Source organism: Salvia hispanica, chromosome 2, assembly GCF_029641045.1.
Source record: "Salvia hispanica isolate PSC_SH4W2 chromosome 2, Shi_PSC_v1, whole genome shotgun sequence".
NCBI classification, from domain to species: domain Eukaryota; kingdom Viridiplantae; phylum Streptophyta; class Magnoliopsida; order Lamiales; family Lamiaceae; genus Salvia; species Salvia hispanica.
In genome coordinates this window covers 3998100-4020831 of record NC_142693.1, presented here as the reverse complement: position 1 = coordinate 4020831, position 22732 = coordinate 3998100, and the positions used below count along the sequence as shown (strand labels likewise).

The 22732-nt window shown below is 39.5% G+C and overlaps 5 protein-coding genes and 1 pseudogene across 6 annotated transcripts; 5 read left to right on the top strand and 1 right to left on the bottom strand.

Moving 5' to 3' along the window:
- The first annotated feature begins 2175 nt into the window (after positions 1–2175).
- Positions 2176–4162, top strand: LOC125224378 (heat shock cognate 70 kDa protein-like). The gene is made up of 2 exons (XM_048127774.2): positions 2176–2389; positions 2460–4162. The coding sequence occupies exons 1-2, from the start codon at positions 2176–2178 to the stop codon at positions 4160–4162; spliced, it is 1917 nt and encodes a 638-aa protein (XP_047983731.2).
- Positions 4163–6822: 2660 nt separating this feature from the next.
- Positions 6823–9093, top strand: LOC125224369 (heat shock cognate 70 kDa protein-like). The gene is made up of 2 exons (XM_048127765.2): positions 6823–7036; positions 7352–9093. Exons 1-2 carry the CDS (start codon positions 6823–6825, stop codon positions 9091–9093), a joined length of 1956 nt encoding a protein of 651 aa, XP_047983722.2.
- Positions 9094–10072: 979 nt separating this feature from the next.
- On the top strand, positions 10073–12704 carry LOC125207862 (heat shock cognate 70 kDa protein 2-like). Its single transcript, XM_048107367.2, has 2 exons — positions 10073–10455; positions 10872–12704. Exons 1-2 carry the CDS (start codon positions 10242–10244, stop codon positions 12611–12613), a joined length of 1956 nt encoding a protein of 651 aa, XP_047963324.2. The 5' UTR covers positions 10073–10241; the 3' UTR covers positions 12614–12704.
- A 249-nt stretch (positions 12705–12953) lies between these two features.
- On the bottom strand, positions 12954–15028 carry LOC125224359 (heat shock cognate 70 kDa protein pseudogene; annotated as a pseudogene).
- Positions 15029–16579: 1551 nt separating this feature from the next.
- On the top strand, positions 16580–19284 carry LOC125207851 (heat shock cognate 70 kDa protein 2). The gene is made up of 2 exons (XM_048107356.2): positions 16580–16913; positions 17390–19284. The coding sequence occupies exons 1-2, from the start codon at positions 16700–16702 to the stop codon at positions 19129–19131; spliced, it is 1956 nt and encodes a 651-aa protein (XP_047963313.2). The 5' UTR covers positions 16580–16699; the 3' UTR covers positions 19132–19284.
- A 1113-nt stretch (positions 19285–20397) lies between these two features.
- Positions 20398–22605, top strand: LOC125207966 (uncharacterized). Of its 2 annotated transcripts, none has more exons than XM_089065876.1 (2): positions 20398–20558; positions 20781–22605. In XM_089065876.1, the coding sequence occupies exon 2, from the start codon at positions 20908–20910 to the stop codon at positions 22459–22461; it is 1554 nt and encodes a 517-aa protein (XP_088922002.1). In that variant the 5' UTR covers positions 20398–20558; positions 20781–20907; the 3' UTR covers positions 22462–22605. The 2 variants fall into 2 exon arrangements, with proteins under 2 accessions (XP_088922002.1, XP_047963453.2); XM_048107496.2 differs by having other exon boundaries at positions 20669–22605.
- Positions 22606–22732: the final 127 nt, after the last annotated feature.

The following is a 22732-nucleotide window of genomic DNA, read 5'->3' as shown; positions in this document are numbered from 1 at the left end:
GGACCTATATATAGGTACTCCCTCCGTCCAAAGGTATTAGACCAACTTTTCCTTTTGGGATGTCCCAACATATTAGACTCATTTCTCTTTTTAGCAAAAAACATCTATCTTATTTTATTCCCCACCTACTTTTTTCTCTCTTCTCTCCCCTACTTTTTCCCTCTCTCATACTTTACTCTCTCCACTTTAACTATTTAAATATCAATTCCTTAAATCATGTGCCCAAAAGAAGTGAGTCTGGGGACGGAGGGAGTATAAGTTTTCACTGTTTCGGTTTTTTTTTTTTGTCATTTTTCTCTCTTTAAACCATTATGTCACTCGAGGTGTATTTAAGTCTTTTTCATTAAACCTCTATATCTGCATCTGTACTAATATAATGTACTAATATAAAGCAGAGTTTTGAGACTATATACAACAATGTCATTTCAGAGAGAAACATGTTTATTGGTCAATATTAAAAGAAAAAAATTGCTGAATATCAGCAACATCCATAATAAAATGTAAAAGAGTTCGTTAGTCAAAGAAGTTGTAAACCTCTATGATCTAATTGATTCATATGTTTTATATGGGTTTGTTTAATTGTTTATTTTTTATGTATGTACGATGTGTATTAGAAGATAGCAAGTTAATTGAACAAAAGTATAATTTGCATTCTGTATTCTCCTATATTTTGTAGGATTTGTTATTTTCTATATTTAAATTGTATGAATAATGGAATATCATGTTGTTTTTTACAAATCGATTCAATCACACTTGCATTTGCACTATCCTAACTTTGCAGCTATTAATTTATTGTGTATTATTGTTTTCCAAATCTTATGACCTACTCTTTTATACTACCTCCGTCCCACAAAATTTGCTACACTTTGACCCGACACGAGTTTTAAGAAATGTAATGGAAAGTGAGTTGAAAAAGTTGGTGGGTGTGGGTCCTACTTTTAAAGTATTAGTTTTATAATAAAATGTGAGTAGGAATGAGTTAGTGGAATATGGGGTCCACTACCAAAAATGGTAAAAGTGAAGTGTATCAAATTTTCAGAGACGGACCGAAATAGTAATGTGTATCAAATTTTCAGGGACGGAGGTAGTAGTTACCATGTTGTGTTTTATGTACTGATGAGTTTGTTGTTTTTTTTAAAAATTATTGTTCTCCTTGTAGTAGATATCCAATCGTGATATAGTTAATTTATTATGTTTGTTTTTAAAAAAAATTAAATAAACATACATTTTTGTTACACACTCTTATTATGTGCATTTATTATATTTTAAATTCATGTAATAATAAAATTATGCTAAATCAATATTTGGAAAATTAACTGAACCATAGTGTGAATACTAGTCTTAATATAAGACGCAATATAATTTTAGGTACTCAAACTATAACATAATATCATTCTATGTTCTCAAAAAATTTTAAAACATTTCATAAGGTATTAAGTAAATTTCTAAGAGTGAGGAATAGAAACATTAAATTTACTTCATTGTAATATCAAAACTTATTTGATTATAGCATTCAACAGAATTCATTGTAGTGCGAATTAGAAGTGATACTTACATATATATTTTCCATACAATTTTTTTCGTATAAACATATGAAATTGTGATTTCAGTACATTTCTCATAAAATTATTTTCAATTTAAAAACAATTTAAATCGATAAACAATATATTATGAATCATATCAACTCTACGAAATTATAACAATACATTACTAAATTAATACTATTATAGATTTCATTGATTTTGTGTTATTAGCAATACATTATTTTTTACTACCTCCGTCCCTGAAAATTTGATACACATTACTATTTCGGTCCGTCCCTAAAAATTTGATACACTTCACTTTTACCATTTTTGGTAGTGGACCCCATATTCCACTAACTCATTCCTACTCACATTTTATTATAAAACTAATACTTTAAAAGTAGGACCCACATCCCACCAACTTTTTCAACTCACTTTCCATTATATTTCTTAAAACCCGTGTCGGGTCAAAGTGTAGCAAATTTTGGGGGACGGAGGTAGTATTTATTATGTTGACCAAAACCCTGCGGTATCATAGCACGTTATATATTTATCAATTAAACGGTTTTTACCTACCGTGAACACTACTCTAGTTCCTTGTTCAATATTTAACTGTTTGAGAGAGAATCTAAACTCGTTTGCAATTGCATCAATGGCCGGGGAGGGGGAAGGACGGGCGATCGGCATCGATTTAGGAACGACTTATTCATGCGTGGCAGCATGGCAGCATAACCGTATCGAGATCATAGCCAACGATCAGGGCAATCGCACCACGCCCTCTTATGTCGCATTCACCAACAACGAGCGTTTCATCGGAGAAGCGGCCAAGAATCAAGTCGCCAGTGCTCCAGCTAACACCGTCTTTGGTTGGTTTTTCTCTTCTATGCACTTATTATATCTTCGAATTGATGTATTAATTATTACTTTGCTTCGCAGATGCAAAGAGGCTGATTGGCCGTAACTTCAATGATCCAATGGTTCAGAGTGACATGAAACTATGGCCATTCAAGGTCATTTCTGGTGCTGACGACAAGCCTATGATCATGGTAACCTACAAAGGAGTGGAGAAACAGTTTTCAGCTGAGGAGATCTCTTCGATGGTGCTCTCCAAGATGAAGGATATCGCCGAAGCCTATCTTGGTTCATCTGTGAAAAATGCAGTCGTCACCGTGCCTGCTTATTTCAATGACTCTCAGCGCCATGCAACCAAGTCTGCTGGAGAGATTGCTGGCCTGAACATTGTAAGGATCATCAACGAGCCAACTGCTGCAGCCATTGCATACGGTCTAGATAAAGGGAGTAACGTGGCTAAGAATGTGCTTATTTTCGACCTTGGTGGTGGCACGTTCGATGTGTCTGTGGCCACTATTGAAACGGATATCATTGAAGTGAAGGCTATTGCCGGACACACTCATCTTGGAGGGCAAGACTTTGACAGTAGGATGGTTAATCATTTTATGAAAGAGTTTGAAACGAAGAATGGAAAGAATATTAGTAAGAATCCGAGAGCTATGAGGAGATTGAGGAGTGCTTGTGAAAGAGCCAAGAGGATGCTTTCTTCCACTTCCGAAACTAATATTGAGATTGAATCTTTATTTGAGGGAATTGATCTGTTTTCGACTATCACTAGTGCTAAATTTAATGACCTCAACGTGGATTTGTTCATGAAGTGTATGGAACTGGTTGAGAAATGCCTGAGTGATGCAAAGGTTGAGAAGAGCAGCGTGTATGAGGTGGTGCTGGTGGGCGGGTCAAGTAGGATTCCAAAGGTGCAGGAAATGTTGAAGGAGTTTTTTGATGGGAAGGAGGCGTGCAAGACTATTAATCCAGACGAAGCCGTGGCGTATGGTGCTGCTGTGCTAGCTGCCAAGTTGAGTGGTGAAGGCAATGAGAAGATGCAAAATGTGGTATTTGTGGATGTTACTCCTTTGTCTCTTGGTATTTCAGGCTCTGGAGATGTGATGTGCGTGATTATTCCGAGGAATACACCTATACCAACAAGGATGGAGAAAATTGTCACCACAGCAAAGGACAATCAGACAAGTGCATCCGTTAATGTGTATGAGGGTGAAAGAAGCAAGGCAACAGACAACAATCTGCTAGGAGCATTCAGTCTCCAAGGCATTCCAGAGGCGCCCAAAGGTGTTGCTGATTTCAAAGTGTGCTTCGACATTGATGAGAATGGTATCTTGACTGTCTCAGCAGAGCACGTGGGTATTGGTTTGAAGAACATGATCAGCATCACCAGCTACAAGGACAAGGGCAGACTGTCTGAGGAAGAAAAAGAGAAGATGGTGAAAGATGCGGAGAAGTACAAGAGGGAGGACGAGGAGTTCAGGAAGAAGGCTGAAGCGAGGAGTGCTTTGGAGAACTATGCCTATGACATGAGGAACACCACCAGATGTGCAGCCGGGATGGGATCAGCCGACAAGAAGAAGATAGAGAAGGCTTTCGAGTCTACTATGAAATGGTTGGAGTCAAACAAACTTGCAACGGTTGATGCTTTCAAAGAGAAGATGGAAGAGCTCAAGAGGATTTACGATCCCATAGTTGCCAAGATGCACCAGAGTCCCAGTCCCAGTCCCAGTACTAAGAAGGGAATTAGTATTAAGAATTGGATTCAGAGTGTAATGCCATGAGCCCATGATCATGTGTATTGCTTCATACTACAAGAGTTCTTTTAGTCAATTAGAATAGTTCAAGGACGATATGAGATATCCAGTGTTGTTTCACAGATTGATTCAATAAAATATTTAAGAAGAACATGAGATATGTAATTGATTTATATATTTAATGGGGGTTTGTTAAATTATTTATTTTATGGTGTTGATAAAATATTTTAAAAATTACTTTAGTTTGTTGACATGAATTTATCTTAAGTTTTATTTATAAAATTAAAAAAAAATAATGAAAATGATATTTAAATAATATTCCTTCCATCTCATCGAAGATGACTCACTTTCTTTTTTGATTTGTACCAACCAAGATGACTCATTACTAAAAAATAGAAACACCTTTGATCTCTACTCTTTCCACTTAACACACAATAAAAGCATGATCAAACAATAATAATGATAACAAATGGTTGGAGTCAAACAAACTAGCAAAAAGGTTGATGTTTTCAAGTTTCAAAGAGAAGATGGAGGAACTTCAGAGGATTTACAATCCCATCGTTGCCAAGATGCACCACAGTCCCAGCCCAAGTATTGAAAAGCAGATTAGTTGCATCAAGAATAGTCTCCTTCCTTTTACTAAGAGCAAGTGTTGGTCTTTTACTAAGAATAGTCAATTAGAATAGTTCAAGGTTTGCCAAGCCTTCTAGTTGTTACGATGCACTATTTTTTGGTTCAAGTCCTCTGCATGGTTTTAATAATTTACAGTGAACTAGTACAAATTAAGTATGCAAATGACATTTCGAACGTCATATGCACCCAAAATTAAAAAAAAAAATATTATTACAAGGATCTAGCTAGGGTGTACTTCAAAAATAACTCAAATTAGAATCACAACATCCTCCCAACTATATGCTGCCACATGCAACAAAAAAACGCTATTAAGCAACAAACTTGGTGGATGACTTAGATGAGCGGATTGCATAAAAAACTGTCTATGTTGCATTAAATGCAATTTATTTTGCATTATAGACTAAAATGCAAAATAAATTGCATTTAATGCAACATAAACTGTCTTTTACGCAATCCGAGGTAATTCATATGTGTCATCCTTTGGTGCTTAATATTGTTATTATGTTGTTTATATCTGTCACATGCCAACATGTGATTAGAAGGATATTGTGACTCTAAGGGCTAGGACACTAGTTTTGAATTTTTTATGCCCTTTTTTCTCTCTTTTAACCATTATGCCACTTGAACATTTAACTCTTTTTCATTGAAGAGAAACATGGTTATTGGTCAACACTCCATCTGTCTTATTTTAAGTGGAGCATTTTTAGTTCAGTACGAAATTTTATATAGTGTTGTATTGTGAGTGAAGTGGATAAAATAAAATAAGAAAGAGTGAAAAGGTAGAGAGTGATATTTGTATATTAAGAAGATCTTGGTCCGAAACATATGACCAATATACGATTTTAGTCCAAAACATTCACTTTTTGAAAAACATGTCCATAACAAATAAAATCCTTGTCGATGTGGTCCTTTTTTTACGGTTACGTCAAAAAACTAACGGTCATGCCACTGTGCAATTAGCGTTGACCGTTAGTTTTTTGACAGAATCGTAAAAAAAATGACTACTTGAGCCACATTTTTATTTTTTATGGATCTGTTTAGTGAATGTTTTGGATCAAATTCATAGTTTGGTCATATATATAATTTAAATTTCATAATATTATTGGTATTTAGTAAATCAAATTTATTGTGGAACATTTCAATTGTTTTTTATTCATACTTATAGATGTAACCATTTGTAAAATAAAATTATTACTCATATTTGTAATATTGATGATAGTTTTTTATTATGTATATCATTATCGTTGGCTATAAAATATTTTTCAAATTGTATTACATAATATAGTATTATGATGAGAGGGTAACGATAAAATGCAAACTCATACAAACTTTTCAACACAATGTCAGCACAGTGTAAAATTTCAAGATTTTGATGTCAACACAATGTCTGCATAATTTCAACACATCATCAACCGTTGACATTGTATTGACATTTTTTGTTGCTATAATTTATCATCTGTTGATATTTTCTAACGGTCCAAATCATAGTTTGGAGTTTGTATAATAGGAGTTTACATTTGATCACATTCCAATAATAGAGATTTACTAATTTTGAATTTTTTTTAGCGCATGTACATAATTTGAGGTGTATTAAAATAGTGAGTTAATTTAATAAATAAATTTAAGTATATTTTGCAATGTGTATTCTCCAATCATTTTGTAGTATTTATTATTTTCTATATTTAAATGGTATGAATAATGCAATATCATGTTGATTTTTACAAATAAATTCCATCACACTGCACTTTGCACTATCCTAACTTTGAAGCTATTAATTTATTGTGTATAATTGTTTTACAGAACTTATGATCTACTGTTTTATAGTTACCGTGTTGTGTTTTATGTACTACAGGAGTATAAATTGTTTTATATAGGTTTCATATATTTTGTGTTATTAGCAATATATATTTATGATTTAGCATTGTAGTTGAACAAAACCCGGCGGTAGCATAGCACATTATATATTTATTGACTAAACGGTTTTTACTTTGTCATACCTATTGTGAACTCTACTCTAGTTCCCTGTGAAAGAGCATCTAAACTTGTCTGCTTCAATGGCCGGGGAGGGGGAAGGACGGGCGATCGGCATCGATTTAGGAACGACGTATTCATGCGTGGCAGCATGGCAGCACAACCGTATCGAGATCATAGCCAACGATCAGGGCAATCGCACCACACCCTCTTATGTCGCATTCACCAACAACGAGCGTCTCATCGGAGAAGCTGCCAAGAATCAAGTCGCCAGTGCTCCAACTAACACCGTCTTTGGTTTGTTTTTCTCTTCTATGCACTTAAAGCATGTTTGATGGGTAGATAACTCGTCAGGAATGAAATTCTATGAAACTAATATCATTTTTTAATAAAATTTTATTCCTAAATGAGTTATCTATCCTAACAAACATATATAACAAACATATAGGCACTTAGTATATCACCCAGTACTACATATTAGGTAGATAACTCATTTAGGAATGGAATTTATTTTTCTTTATAGAATTTCATCCGTGGATAAATTATCTATCCCATCAAACTTGCACTTATTATCTCTTCGATTGACATATTAATTATTACCTTGCTTCGCAGATGCAAAGAGGCTGATTGGACGTAAATTCAATGACCCAATGGTACAGAGTGACATGAAACTTTGGCCATTCAAGGTCATTTCTGGTGTTGATGACAAGCCTATGATCGTGGTGACCTACAAAAATGAGGAGAAACAGTTTTCAGCCGAGGAGATCTCTTCAATGGTGCTCTCCAAGATGAAGGATTTCGCCGAAGCCTATCTTGGATCATCCGTCAAGAATGTTGTCGTCACTGTGCCTGCTTATTTCAATGACTCTCAACGCCAGGCCACCAAGGCTGCTGGAGACATTGCTGGCCTCAATATTGTAAGGATCATCAACGAGCCTACTGCTGCAGCCATCGCTTACGGTCTGGATAAAGAGGGTAATGTGGCTAAGAATGTGCTTATTTTCGACCTTGGTGGTGGTACGTTCGATGCGTCTGTGGCCACGATTGAGGCAGGTATCATTGAAGTGAAGGCTATTGCCGGAGACACTCATCTTGGAGGGCAAGACTTTGACAGTAGGATGGTTAATCATTTCATAGAAGAGTTTGAAAGGAAGAACGGTAAGGATATTAGTATGAACCCGAGAGCTATTAGGAGATTGAGGAGTGCTTGTGAAAGGGCCAAGAGGATGCTTTCCTCCACTTCCCAATCTAATATTGAGATTGAATCTTTGTTTGATGGGATTGATCTGTTTTCGACCATCACTCGTGCTAGATTTAATGAACTCAACATGGATTTATTCATGAAGTGTATGGAATTGGTTGAGAAATGCCTGAGTGATGCAAAGGTGGAGAAGAGCAGCGTGGATGAGGTGGTGCTGGTGGGCGGGTCAAGTAGGATTCCGAAGGTGCAGGAGATGTTGAAGGAGATTTTCAATGGGAAGGAGGCGTGCAAGACCATTAATCCAGACGAAGCTGTGGCATATGGCGCTGCCGTGTTAGCTGCCAAGTTGAGTGGTGAAGGCAATGAGAAAGTGCAGAATGTGGTTCTTAAGGATATTACTCCTTTGTCTCTTGGTATTGAATGCTTAGGAGATGTGATGGAAGTAATTATTCCGAGAAACACATGTATTCCAATAAGGAAGGAGAGAACTTTCTCCACACATGACAATCAGACCATTGTGAGGTTTACAGTGTTTGAGGGAGAGAGAAGCAAGGCAACAGACAACAATTTGCTTGGTGAATTCGAACTCGAAGGCATTCCAACGGCCCCCAGAGGTGATAATAATTTAAAAGTGTGCTTCGACATTGATGAGAACAGTATCTTGAATGTGTCAGCGGAGCACGTGGGGACTGGAGTGAAGAACAAGATCAGCATCTCCAACTACAAGGGCAGGCTCTCTGAAAAACAAGTAGTGAAGATGGTGAAAGATGCGGAGAAGCACAAGAGGGAGGACGAGGAGTTCAGGAAGAAGGCTGAAGCGAGGAGAACTTTGGAGAACTACGCCTACAACATGAGGAACAACACCAGATGTGCAACCGGGATTGAAGTAGCCGACAAGGAGGCGATAGAGGACGCTTTCGAGTCTACTATGATATGGTTGGAGTTAAACAAACTTGCTAAGGTTGATGCTTTCAAAGAGAAGTTGGAAGAGCTTGAGCTGATTTACAATCCCATAGTTGCCAACAGTCCCAGTGCCAGTATTAAGAAGTGGATTCAGAGTGTAATGCCAATTAGAATAGTTCAAGGTTTTCCAAGCCTGTGTTGTTGTGACTTTGTTAAAGTCATACAGATATTAAAGGTTTATGGAGAATAAGAGAGTTGATATTTGACTCAATAAAATATTTATGGAGAATATGAAATATCTAACTGTTTCATATATTTAATGGGGGTTTATTTAATTGTTTATTTCATGGTGTTGATAAAATATTCTAAAAAGTAGTACTCCGTAGTTAATTACTATAGTTTATTAACGTGAATTATTAAAATTTTATTCATGAAGTTAAAAAATAAATAAATAAAAAAATTTATAAAATAATAATTAAAATTATACTAATATTAAAAAAAATACTACCTCAATCCCAAAAAAAAGAACTAAATAAAAATAAGGTAGGTTCTACAATGAGAAACAAAAATAAAATAAAAGAACTAAATAGTGAGAAACAAAAAATAAATAAAAGAAAAGGGAATAATCAATTACAAAAAAAATAGGATATAAAAAAATAATTAAAGAAATTACAGAGATAGTAACATTGCAGCCTCACAGGTAACGGAGTACCTCAATGGCCCTACGTAGAGATGCCCAAGGTATTCGGTTCCGGCAGTTAACCGCGGAACTGTAACCGCTGTTTTCGGTTCCGAACTTGAACTCTGACTTTTTTCTTGAACTGGAACCGCCATATTTTAAATCGTGGGCCGGTTCCGTTTTCAAATTTTACGAATGAAACTGTGCAGGAACCGTCGATTCCGGACGATTCCATACGGAACCGTGAAAAACCGTGAAATCGAGCAGGAACCGCGAAAAATCGTCGAAAACCAGCAGTTCAAAACCGTGAAAAATCGTAAAAAATCTCCGGAAAACCAGCAGTTCCAAACCGAAACCGGAACCGCCGGTTTTCGAAGCTAAAATATAACATAATATTATTAATTTATAAAACAAGGAAGATAAAAAATACAGTAAAGTAATTTATATTTTGTTTCACACGTGCCAATAGCGGCGGGGGCAGCCATGGCAATCAAAGAAATCTCTGGAACTTCCTAGAATAGTAAAGAAGAAACCGTGATCACATCGCAGAAGCGAGTATATTCCAGACTCCTCCACTTTCGCCTATTTAGCTTCTATCTTCTTTCGATTCTTCACAACAATTCAATCGGCTTTCCAAACTCTCAAAGCTCACAGCAATCACTGCTCTCAATTTTCTCTACTTCGATTTTTGCTTACTGTTTAAATTGTTTTCGGCATCAATGGCGGGAAAGGGCGAAGGACCGGCAATTGGCATCGATTTGGGGACTACCTACTCGTGCGTGGGAGTGTGGCAGCACGACCGCGTCGAGATCATCGCCAATGACCAGGGGAACCGCACCACGCCGTCGTACGTGGCGTTCACCGACACCGAGCGTCTCATCGGCGACGCGGCGAAGAACCAAGTCGCTATGAATCCGATCAACACTGTCTTCGGTGAGTTTCTTCGATCTACGGCCTTATAGTTTATCTGTTGATTCAATTTTGTGTTTAACGTTACTGCGGTGGTTCCGATTTCATGATTATCTCGTTGCTGTAAGGTTTAGATTTGTGGATTTAGCTTCTTTGCTTCTATTTGCGGTTTATTGGTTTTGGTTTAGCTGAATAATCTGGATTTTTATTTAAAATTGCTAGCTGTAAGGTTTAGATTTAGCTGAATTTATTTTTCAAAATTGACGGTTCTTAAGTTTTGAATTTCATCAATTTTGAAGGTGTAGTGGGATAAATTAGGGATTCAAACTATTCAATTGTTGGCTTAATTGGAGTATCTGTATCATAATTTAACTGTGAATGTGAATGTGAATGTGAATGTGAATGTGAATGCTTATATCTGCGTTTACTCTGCTTTGCAGATGCTAAGAGGTTGATCGGCCGTAGATTCTCTGATCCGTCGGTGCAGAGTGACATGAAACTCTGGCCATTCAAGGTTATTGCTGGTCCTGCCGACAAGCCTATGATAGTGGTATCCTACAAGGGAGAGGAGAAGCAGTTTTCAGCTGAGGAGATCTCTTCCATGGTGCTGAACAAGATGAAGGAGATCGCAGAGGCGTATCTCGGGACGACTGTGAAGAACGCTGTTGTGACCGTGCCGGCTTACTTCAATGATTCTCAGCGTCAGGCAACCAAGGATGCTGGGGTGATCTCTGGCCTGAACGTTATGAGGATTATCAACGAGCCTACTGCTGCAGCTATCGCGTATGGTTTGGATAAGAAGGCCACCAGCACCGGTGAGAAGAATGTGCTCATCTTCGACCTTGGTGGCGGTACATTTGATGTGTCACTCCTCACGATTGAGGAGGGAATTTTCGAGGTGAAGGCAACGGCTGGTGATACGCATCTTGGTGGTGAGGATTTTGATAACAGGATGGTGAATCACTTTGTTCAAGAATTCAAGAGGAAGAACAAGAAGGATATTAGTGGCAACCCGAGAGCTCTTAGGAGGCTGAGAACTGCTTGTGAGAGGGCGAAGAGGACTCTCTCTTCCACTGCTCAAACTACTATTGAGATCGATTCATTGTTTGAAGGCATTGATTTCTATTCCACCATTACTCGTGCGAGGTTTGAAGAACTGAACATGGATTTGTTCAGGAAGTGTATGGAGCCCGTTGAGAAATGTTTGAGGGATGCGAAGATGGACAAGAGCACTGTCCATGACGTGGTGCTCGTTGGTGGCTCGACTAGGATTCCGAAGGTGCAGCAGCTACTGCAGGACTTCTTCAATGGTAAAGAGCTTTGCAAGAGCATCAATCCAGATGAGGCAGTGGCGTATGGTGCTGCTGTGCAAGCTGCAATCTTGAGCGGTGAAGGAAACGAGAAGGTGCAGGATCTCTTGCTTTTGGATGTTACTCCTTTGTCTCTTGGTCTTGAGACTGCTGGTGGTGTGATGACTACGTTGATTCCGAGGAACACAACCATCCCAACAAAGAAGGAACAGATTTTCTCGACCTACTCCGACAACCAGCCTGGTGTGTTGATCCAAGTGTACGAGGGTGAAAGAACTAGGACGAAAGACAACAACCTGCTCGGGAAGTTTGAGCTCACCGGCATCCCACCTGCCCCAAGAGGCGTACCTCAGATCAGCGTGTGCTTCGACATTGATGCGAATGGAATCTTGAACGTATCAGCCGAGGACAAGACAACCGGCCAGAAGAACAAGATCACCATCACCAACGACAAGGGCAGGCTGTCCAAGGAAGAGATCGAGAAGATGGTGCAGGAGGCCGAGAAGTACAAATCTGAGGACGAAGAGCATAAGAAGAAGGTGGAGGCCAAGAATGCTCTGGAGAACTACGCCTACAACATGAGGAACACCATCAAAGATGACAAGATTGCGGCCAAGCTCCCTGCAGACGACAAGAAGAAGATCGAGGATGCTATCGAGTCTGCTATCCAGTGGCTGGACACAAACCAGCTTGCGGAAGCTGATGAGTTTGAAGATAAGATGAAGGAGCTCGAGGGCCTCTGCAATCCTATCATTGCCAAGATGTACCAGGGCGCTGGTGGTGACGCTGATATGGGTGGTATGAACATGGGCGGCGATGGGCCATCTGCTGGTGCCGGAGGTGCAGGTCCCAAGATAGAAGAAGTCGATTAAGTGTGTTGATGTTGTGATGGTTTTCTGATTTTTTTGATGTTTTTTGCAAAATGATTTTGATGTGGTTTATGAAGTAATCTAGATTGCAATATACCATGCCGTTTTGTACCAAAAAGCTGCTTCAATATATAGATATGAAGAACTGAAGTTACTTCCATAAGTGAAAAAAAAAAAAAAGCAAACAAATAAACTACCACTACTAAAAATCTATGTCTATAATATAACTTCTGTAATGCGAGGGAAAATGAAAAAAAAATCTTGTGAAGGATAAAAGTGAAGGATACTTGAGTAAATTCTCTGATAAATATTTCAATCCATGAGGAATCATCATCGTTCATTCTTATTTCATCTTGGCAACGATGGGATCGAAAACAGTGTGGAGTTTCTTCATCTTGTCTTTATAAACATCAGCCTTTGCATGTTTGTTGGACCCCAACCACTTTGTGAAAGACTCGAAAGCATCCTGCATCTTCTTCTTGTCTTTTGCTTTGAGATTCGCTGCACTTCTGATGGCGTTTCTCGTGTCGTAGGCATAGTTCTCCAAATCAAACATAGCCTTAACGTTCTTCGTGTGTTCCTCATCCTTCAACTGGTACTTATCCCCATCCTTTATTGCCTTCTCGGTTTCTTCCTTGGACAGCCTGCCCTTGTCGGTGATGGTGATGTTGTTCTTCAATCCAGTCCCTATATGCTCCGCGGACACATTCAAGATACCATTCTCATCAATGTCGAAGCACACTTTGAGCCTACCAACTCTTCTGGGTGCCGCTGGAAAGCCACTGAGGACGAATTCACCTAGCAGATTGTTTGTTGTTGCCTTGCTTCGTTCACCCTCATACACCTTAACAGCTACCCTTGTCTGATTGTCCGCCGTTGTTGACAAAATATGGCTCACATTCCTTGTTGGTATAGGTGTATTCCTTGGAATAATTACTCTCATCACATCTCCATAGGTTGAAACACCAAGAGATAAAGGAGTTACATCCAATAATACCACATTTGGCACCTTCTCATTCCCTTCACCACTCAACTTGGCAGCCAACACTGCAGCACCATACGCCACGGCTTCGTCTGGATTAATGGTCTTGCACACCTCCTTCCCATTGAAAAACTCCTTCAACAGCTCCTGCACCTTCGGAATCCTGCTCGACCCGCCCACCAGAACCACCTCATCCACACCCCCCCGCTTCATCTTTGCATCACTCAGGCATTTCTCAACCAGCTCCATACACTTGTTGAACAAATCCATGTTGAGTTCATTAAATCTAACACGAGCGATAGTCGAAAACAGATCAATCCCCTCAAACAAAGATTCAATCTCAACATTAGTTTGGGAAGTGGAAGAAAGCATCCTCTTGGCTCTTTCACAAGCACTCCTCAATCCCCTAATGGCTCTCGGATTTGTACTAATATCCTTTCCATTCTTCCTTTCAAACTCTTTCACGAAATGATTCACCATCCTAATGTCAAAGTCTTGCCCTCCGAGATGAGTATCACCGGCAATAGCCTTCACATCAATGACACCCGCCTCAACCGTGGCCACAGACACATCGAATGTGCCACCACCAAGGTCGAAAATAAGCACATTCTTAGCCACATCACCCCATTTATCTAGACCGTATGCAATGGCTGCAGCAGTAGGCTCGTTGATCATCCTTACAACATTGAGGCCGGCCATGGTTCCAGCTGCCTTGGTTGCCTGGCGCTGAGAGTCGTTGAAATAAGCAGGCACGGTCACGACAGCATTCTTGACAGATGATCCAAGATAGGCCTCGGCGATATCCTTCATCTTAGAGAGCACCATTGAAGAGATCTCCTCAGCTGAGAACTGTTTCTCCTCTCCTTTGAAGGTCACTACAATCATAGGCTTGTTGTTGTCGGTGGTGTGAGGAATGACCTTGAATGGCCAGAGTTTCATGTCACTCTGAACCATTGGATCATTGAATTTACGGCCAATCAGCCTCTTTGCATCTGAGAAGCAAAGTATGAAAAAATACATCAATTACAGTTAGTTTTGTGAAAATAGGACTTCTGGACTTCACTTACGGTTAGCTTTATGGTTTTCAAGTACTAGTATTTATTGAATGTAATATTTAGAGTATTGTTTGTATATATTTTATCTTTTTCTACACAAAAACACAATAGGAAAAATAGGTTGAAGGAAGATATAAGTGCATAGAGAAGAGAACAATTAAACCAACCAAAGACGGTGTTAGTTGGAGCATTGGCGACTTGATTCTTGGCAGCTTCTCCGATGAGACGCTCGTTGTCAGTGAAAGCGACACAAGAGGGTGTGGTGCGATTGCCCTGGTCGTTGGCTATGATCTCGACGCGGTTGTGCTGCCATGCTGCCACGCATGAATACGTCGTGCCTAAATCGATCCCGATCGCTCGTCCTTCCTCCTTCCCGGCCATTGATGCAAACTAATTTAGATGCTCTTTCAAACAGTTAAATTTTGAACAAGGTACTACTAGAGTTCACGATTGGTATAAGAAGGTAAACGTTTACTAATACGATCATTATATATATTTACATTACATATTAAGTCCAAGCAAATATATGTAATTGATAGTGAATAAATTAAAGAATATATTTCTGTAAAAGGAGAGGAGATCAGCTTTATTAAAATTTGGAATATCATTGGTAGTACAACATATCTATACATTTATTGAGAATAGTACTATAAAATTAAAAGTGAAATCACAAGGGAATTTTATAAAATTAATAAAAAATTAAAACTCGATTTATTGTTTTATTCGTTTATATAAAGTTGTAAAGGAAACGAACAAACTAAACTTTGTTGTTTTATTAACTAGTGCTAGCACCCGTGCTACGCACGGACCAAAGAATTTTCAACTAATGTATAAAATAACTTTGTCAATTACATCATTTTTTTTCCCTAAGAGCATCCTCCTCTTAGCTAAGAGCACGGAAGTGAGCTCAAACTCACTTTTATTCTTTGTCCTTAGCTAAAAGCACAACACCCACATTCATGCTTTTAGCTAAGGACAAGCTCAAGAGTCCCACCATTCTATTATTCAATTTAAATAAAAACATTTTCACAATATTAAAATGCATTAAAAACTTAAAATTACATAATTAAAATCTTAAAAAATAAAAATTACATAATTAAAATCTTAAAAAATAAAAATACATAATTAAAATCCTAGAAAATAAAAAAGTACATAATTGTCGAAGGGGTGATCGCCGGAGCCGGACATTGTGTAGTGTGGTGGGAATTTAGATGAGAGAATATTAGAAGAAAAAGATGAGAGAATGTAGATGATAGAATAGATGAGAATGTGATTTTTTTGTGTTGAAGTGGAGGTATTTATAGATGAAAATGTGAATTTTGGAGAAAAAAAATTGAAAAATAAATTAAAAGTGGGTAGAAAACGCATATAATTTTTTGGGAAGTGGAAAAATATTTTTTTTTATTTAAAAACATTTTTTTGAATACATTTCAAAAAAAAATTTAAAAAAAAATAAAAAATTAAATTTTTCAATGCTATGCCGTTGGCCAATCAGACGCCGCCACGTAGGGCTGCTCAGCGGCATTAACTTACTCTTAGCTAAGAGCAGCGCCGTGCCGCTGGCACGGACGGACGAGCTGCTGCAGATGCTCTAGGTAGCATGCAAATCACTAACCTAATTTCACAAAATTTGTTAAAATTTATTTATAGCAACATATAAATAATTTTGTATAATTATGCAATCTAATTTTTTATAACAAAATATAAATTTTTCAAAAATGTAAATGAGTTAATTTTATAGCATGAATAAAAAAAAGAAATTATTTTAGTATTTATTTCACACGTGCCAAAGCGCGGGGGCGCCTTGGTAATTTAAAAATCAAAGAAATCTCTGGAACGTCCTAGATTAGTAAAGAAGAAACCGTGATCATATCGCAGCGGCCAGAATATTCCAGACTCCTCCACTTTCGCCTATATACCTTCGTCTTCTTTTGATTCGTCACATCAATTCAATCCGAAGCTCGCAACAATCACTGCAATTTCACTGCTCTCATTCTTCAATACTTCGATTTTTGCTCAATTCTACTGTTATTCTAATCGTTTTCGGCATTAATGGCGGGAAAGGGCGAAGGACCGGCGATCGGTATCGATTTGGGGACTACCTACTCGTGCGTGGGAGTGTGGCAGCACGACCGCGTCGAGATCATCGCCAATGACCAGGGTAACCGCACCACGCCGTCGTATGTGGCGTTCACCGACACCGAGCGGCTCATCGGCGACGCGGCGAAGAATCAAGTCGCTATGAATCCTATCAACACTGTTTTCGGTGAGTTTTCTATCTGCGATCTTCGGCTGTATGGTTTTTTTCTGCTGTGATTGTGTTGTAGCTGTGAGGTTTAGGTGGATTTAACTTCTTTGCTTCTGTTTGAGGTTTATAAGTTGTGATTAAGCTGAATTATCGCGTTTCTTAGCTAAAATTGCCAGTTGATAATAAATAATTGGTGTTTCTTTGCTTTTGATTGTGTCATTAAGGTTTAGGTTGATGGATTTAGCTTCTTTGCTGCTATTTGTGGTTTGTTAATTGTGGTTTAGCTGAACAATCCGGTTTCAGAACTGCCAGTTCATACGTTTTGAATTTCATCAATTTTGATTGGATAAATTAGGGATTCACTCTGTTTGATATTCATCTTGCATATAGTAGTTAGGGAATTGATTCTGAGGGATGGATTGTTGGCTTCTTTGGAGTATCTGTATCATGATTTGACTGTGGATGCTTATATCTGCGTTTGCTGCACCTTGCAGATGCTAAGAGGTTGATCGGCCGTAGATTCTCTGATCCGTCGGTGCAGAGCGACATGAAACTCTGGCCATTCAAGGTTATTCCCGGCCCTGCCGACAAGCCTATGATAGTGGTATCCTACAAGGGAGAGGAGAAGCAGTTTTCAGCTGAGGAGATCTCTTCCATGGTGTTGAACAAGATGAAGGAGATCGCAGAGGCGTATCTCGGTACCACTGTGAAGAACGCTGTTGTGACTGTGCCAGCTTACTTCAACGATTCTCAGCGTCAGGCAACCAAGGATGCCGGGGTGATCTCTGGCCTGAACGTTATGAGGATTATCAACGAGCCTACTGCTGCAGCTATCGCGTATGGTCTGGATAAGAAAGCCACAAGCACCGGTGAGAAGAATGTGCTCATCTTCGATCTAGGTGGTGGTACGTTTGATGTGTCACTTCTTACGATCGAGGAGGGCATTTTCGAGGTGAAGGCTACTGCTGGTGACACTCATCTTGGGGGTGAGGATTTCGATAATAGGATGGTGAATCACTTTGTGCAAGAGTTCAAGAGGAAGAACAAGAAGGACATCAGCGGCAACCCGAGAGCTCTCAGGAGGCTGAGAACTGCTTGTGAGAGGGCGAAGAGGACTCTCTCTTCCACTGCCCAAACAACAATTGAGATCGATTCATTGTATGAAGGCATTGATTTCTATTCCACCATTACTCGTGCGAGGTTTGAAGAACTGAACATGGATTTGTTCCGGAAGTGTATGGAGCCCGTTGAGAAGTGTTTGAGGGATGCGAAGATGGACAAGAGCACTGTCCATGATGTTGTTCTCGTTGGTGGCTCGACTAGGATTCCGAAGGTGCAGCAGCTACTGCAGGACTTCTTCAATGGCAAAGAGCTTTGCAAGAGTATCAATCCTGATGAAGCAGTGGCCTATGGTGCTGCTGTGCAAGCTGCAATCTTGAGTGGTGAAGGCAATGAGAAGGTGCAGGATCTCTTGCTTTTGGATGTTACTCCTTTGTCTCTTGGTCTTGAGACTGCTGGAGGTGTGATGACTGTGTTAATTCCAAGGAACACAACCATCCCGACGAAGAAGGAACAGATTTTCTCGACCTACTCTGACAACCAGCCTGGTGTGTTGATCCAAGTGTACGAGGGTGAAAGAACTAGGACTAAAGACAACAACCTTCTCGGGAAGTTTGAGCTCACCGGCATCCCACCTGCCCCAAGAGGCGTACCTCAGATTAGCGTGTGCTTCGACATTGATGCGAATGGCATCTTGAACGTGTCAGCCGAGGACAAGACAACCGGCCAGAAGAACAAGATCACCATCACCAACGACAAGGGCAGGCTGTCCAAGGAAGAGATTGAGAAGATGGTGCAGGAGGCCGAGAAGTACAAATCCGAGGATGAGGAGCATAAGAAGAAGGTGGAGGCCAAGAATGCTCTGGAGAACTACGCCTACAACATGAGGAACACCATCAAGGATGACAAGATCGCAGCCAAGCTCCCCGCAGACGATAAGAAGAAGATCGAGGATGCTATCGAGTCTGCTATCCAGTGGCTGGACACAAACCAGCTCGCGGAAGCTGATGAGTTCGAAGATAAGATGAAGGAGCTCGAGGGCCTCTGCAATCCGATCATCGCCAAGATGTACCAGGGCGCTGGCGGTGATGCTGATATGGGCGGCATGAACATGGGAGGTGACGGCCCGTCTGCTGGTGCTGGCGGTGCAGGCCCCAAGATTGAAGAAGTCGATTAAGTGAACGTGTAGATGCTGGGATGTTCGTTTGTTGTGATGGTTTTCTGCTTCTGAGCTTTACTCCTTTTTCACCCTGTATTTGCTATTTCCTTTTTGTACTCCCTTCACTTACTATGTTTTGCTAAAGGAAACCTGCGTTTAGTTTTTTTGTCACATCTTTGGTGTAGTTTGCTTCAAATTTAGGTGTTCTCAGTCTTACTTCCAATTTGCCTTGAGCATTTTAGCCGAGAAGGCCAAGTTATTTCACACTATGATTCAAATAACAGTGTGAAATGAATACATACTTTGCTGGGTTTGATGATTGCAAATATGGCCAATTTGAATTTTACTTGAGATTTAAAACGTTTTCAATAATTAAATTGTGTCGTTTTCTCTCTTTTGATCAACTGTGAAATTTTGACGAGAAAATTACTATGATAATTACATGATTGTCTATTTGCACTAATATCTTTGAATGGGCTTAAAACAGCAAACCAAGTACATCTAAATTTTTGATAATATAAATCTCGAAGTTTAGATGTATAAATCTCGAAGTTTACATCTAAACAGAAATATGTGAATAATTGGGTGGATAACTCAATCGTCTATAACCGTTTCGATTATTAACGATTTGTAAGTCCTCATATTAATTAATTGGTAGGGGTGATAACTCATCTAGGAATGAGATTTTATGTGTTTGTGTTCATAAAATCTCATTCCTAGATGGGTTATCACCCTTACCAATCCTTACCAAACATGATTATAAGCAATCTAATGTCCTAATGCATCAATCACAATGTTTGTCGAACCAGTCACTAGAAGTCGTGCGAATAAGTACAATAATAAATTGAATAGATTTATTTTAGTAATGTTTAGTAAAAAATTATCCAAAAAGCACAAAATAATTGATTAAACATTGCATTAATTTTAACTAAGTGGGCCACAAATTAAAATAAATGAAGAAAATAGCCCAATTAGAGCAAACAATGAAAAGATTTGCCAAAACAAGAGTGTAAAATCCAAAAATCCCATTAGGTTTTCTATTTTTATTTTTGTTTTTATTTTATCAATTAATTTTGATACTCTTTCCTTTTAAATTTTTTATTATTATGAAGAATTGTATATTAATTGTGATACTCTTTCCTTATACTATATTACAATTTTAATTCAATATATTTTCGTATTTGCTTTGCTCTATCCTTATATCTACAATATCTTTATAATTTATTTCCTTATTTCCTTTCAATTTTATATCCATATTTATGGGTATTCCCCTTTTGCGAATATAGACGGCTTATTTGACTCGTTTGCCACCCTTTCACACCACCGTCAACTAACGCCGTCAGTTTATCGACACGGCGGTTCCAACTGGTGCAGGTCTCTCTCTCAATATCTTCCTCCTTTTTTCCACCGCCTCTCTCTCCCCTCTCTCTCTCGTCGTCACTGAGGTAAACACATCTGCTCTCTCTTGATTTTATGCTGCAATTTGTTTATGTTCTCGATTTCGATTTCTACTAGTGCAACCAATGAAGCGTTTCCCCTTTTTATCCGATTGCAGAATGAGCTGTTCCCAAATCTAACCTAAAATCGATTTTGATGGTGTTTGCGTTTGTCTCTATTTCGGACGTCGATTGAGATTGCTGTGATTCTGAAATAGCTTCGAATTTTAGGGCTTCTAGATCAGATCACTATTTCCGTTTGATTTGAATCGTGTGAAGATGTGTTTTTGCTGCTTTTGTGCTTGATTGTTGCTGAAAGAGGCGGGGCTTTTGATTTCACTGAAACATTCGCATAAGGATGCCTACAAAAGAGCAGATTGGGGATAATTTACTCACTAACTTATCCATGGAGAGCAGCCATTTATCCACTCTGTTATCCATGGATTCGAGCTCTTCGAATCAGGATGAGAGGGTGAGAGAGTTCAATCGTTGCGTTAACCTTTTGCATCTCCCTCCGGATATCAATCTCCCCCTCTGTGCTGAGCCCAGCCCCCCTCCCCAGCATACATGGAATGATGCTTGTGAAATGTTGGAGGTCAGCCTTGCGCCTCAGAACTACGACGTTGAGATCACTGGTAACGGTGTGTCTAAGGTTGGGAAGAAGTGTGCGAACGCGAAGCGCCTTGACAGCGTTTGGGGGGCTTGGTTCTTCTTTAGTTTCTACTTCAGGCCTGCTCTGAATGAGAAGTTCAAGGGGAAGATTGCGCGGGAAGCTAATGGGGTTTGCGATGGGTATGATAAGACGGATTTGAAGCTGGAGGTTTTCCTGGTGCAACATGATATGGAGAATATATATATGTGGGTGTTTAAGGAGAGGCCGGAGAATGCTTTGGGGAAGATGCAGTTGAGGAGTTATATGAATGGGCATTCGCGCCAGGGAGACCGCCCCTTTCCGTTTAGTGCAGAAAAGGGCTTTGTCCGATCTCATAGAATGCAGAGGAAGCAATATAGGGGGCTTTCTAATCCTCAGTGTGTTCATGGCATAGAAATTGTTCCATCTCCTGTTCTTGCAGGAATCGACGAGGAAGATAGGAAGAGATGGAAGGAGCTGACGGGGAGAGATATTAATTTCTCAATCCCTCCCGAGGCCAGTGATTTTGGGTCGTGGAGAAACCTCTCTACAATGGAGTTTGAGATTGAGCGACCTTTGCAGCTGAAAGGCAATGTGAATTCGCAGGTTAAGAAACTTCACAATGGTCCTGCTTTGAATCTGTCGGCTAAGCCTCGGGATAATCTAAATGGGGAGGTAATGGAGCTGAAGGGAGCTGCGCCTGCTGCTAAGCGTAAAAAGAACTTCTTTCCACATGGAAGTGACGATGATTGTGATTTGGCGAGCGACACCCAGGACAGGATCTTGGAGATTCACGCAATCGAGCCCTCTTGGCTAAGCGAGTTTGGTGGTGTTATGAGGAGTGCATATGGCCCGGTGACAGCTGCAAAAACTATTTATGAGGATGATAAAGGATTCTTGATTCTCGTCAGCATGCCGTTTGCTGATCTGCAGAGGGTGAAGGTAACATGGAGGAACACTCTCTCACATGGGATCGTGAAGATATCCTGCGTGAGCACTGGTTGTATGCCGATTATCAAGAGAAAAGATAGGACATTCAAGCTGACCGATACAGCACCTGAGCACTGCCCTCAAGGGGAGTTCATCAGGGAAATTTCGCTTCCAACTCGCATCCCGGAAGACGCCAAACTGGAGGCGTATGGGGACTCAACGGGGACTATGCTCGAGATCCTCGTGCCAAAGCATCGCGTTGGGCCAGAAGAGCACGAGGTACACGTGTGCCTCCGCCCTTCTCCTTGGACTGATCCAGCTTATGTGGATTGGACAGAAGCCTTGGTATGAAATAGTCCTTAGATTCTTTTCAATTATTTGATTATCTGCTGCTATCATTCTGATTCAGCCCTTAAAATGTTATATATTTCTTGTTTTTCAAATGTCTCTTTCTGTTTGTCGCTACTTCACTTAATCAAAGAAAACATTGTCACATTGCTCTGTGTTTTATTTCATCTCATCTTAATAAAATGATAATAATAGTAGTAGAAGCAGGCAAATAGATGGTGACTTCCCATAAAATAAAAAGTCAATAGTAACATTCTTGCTATATCCGTCACCA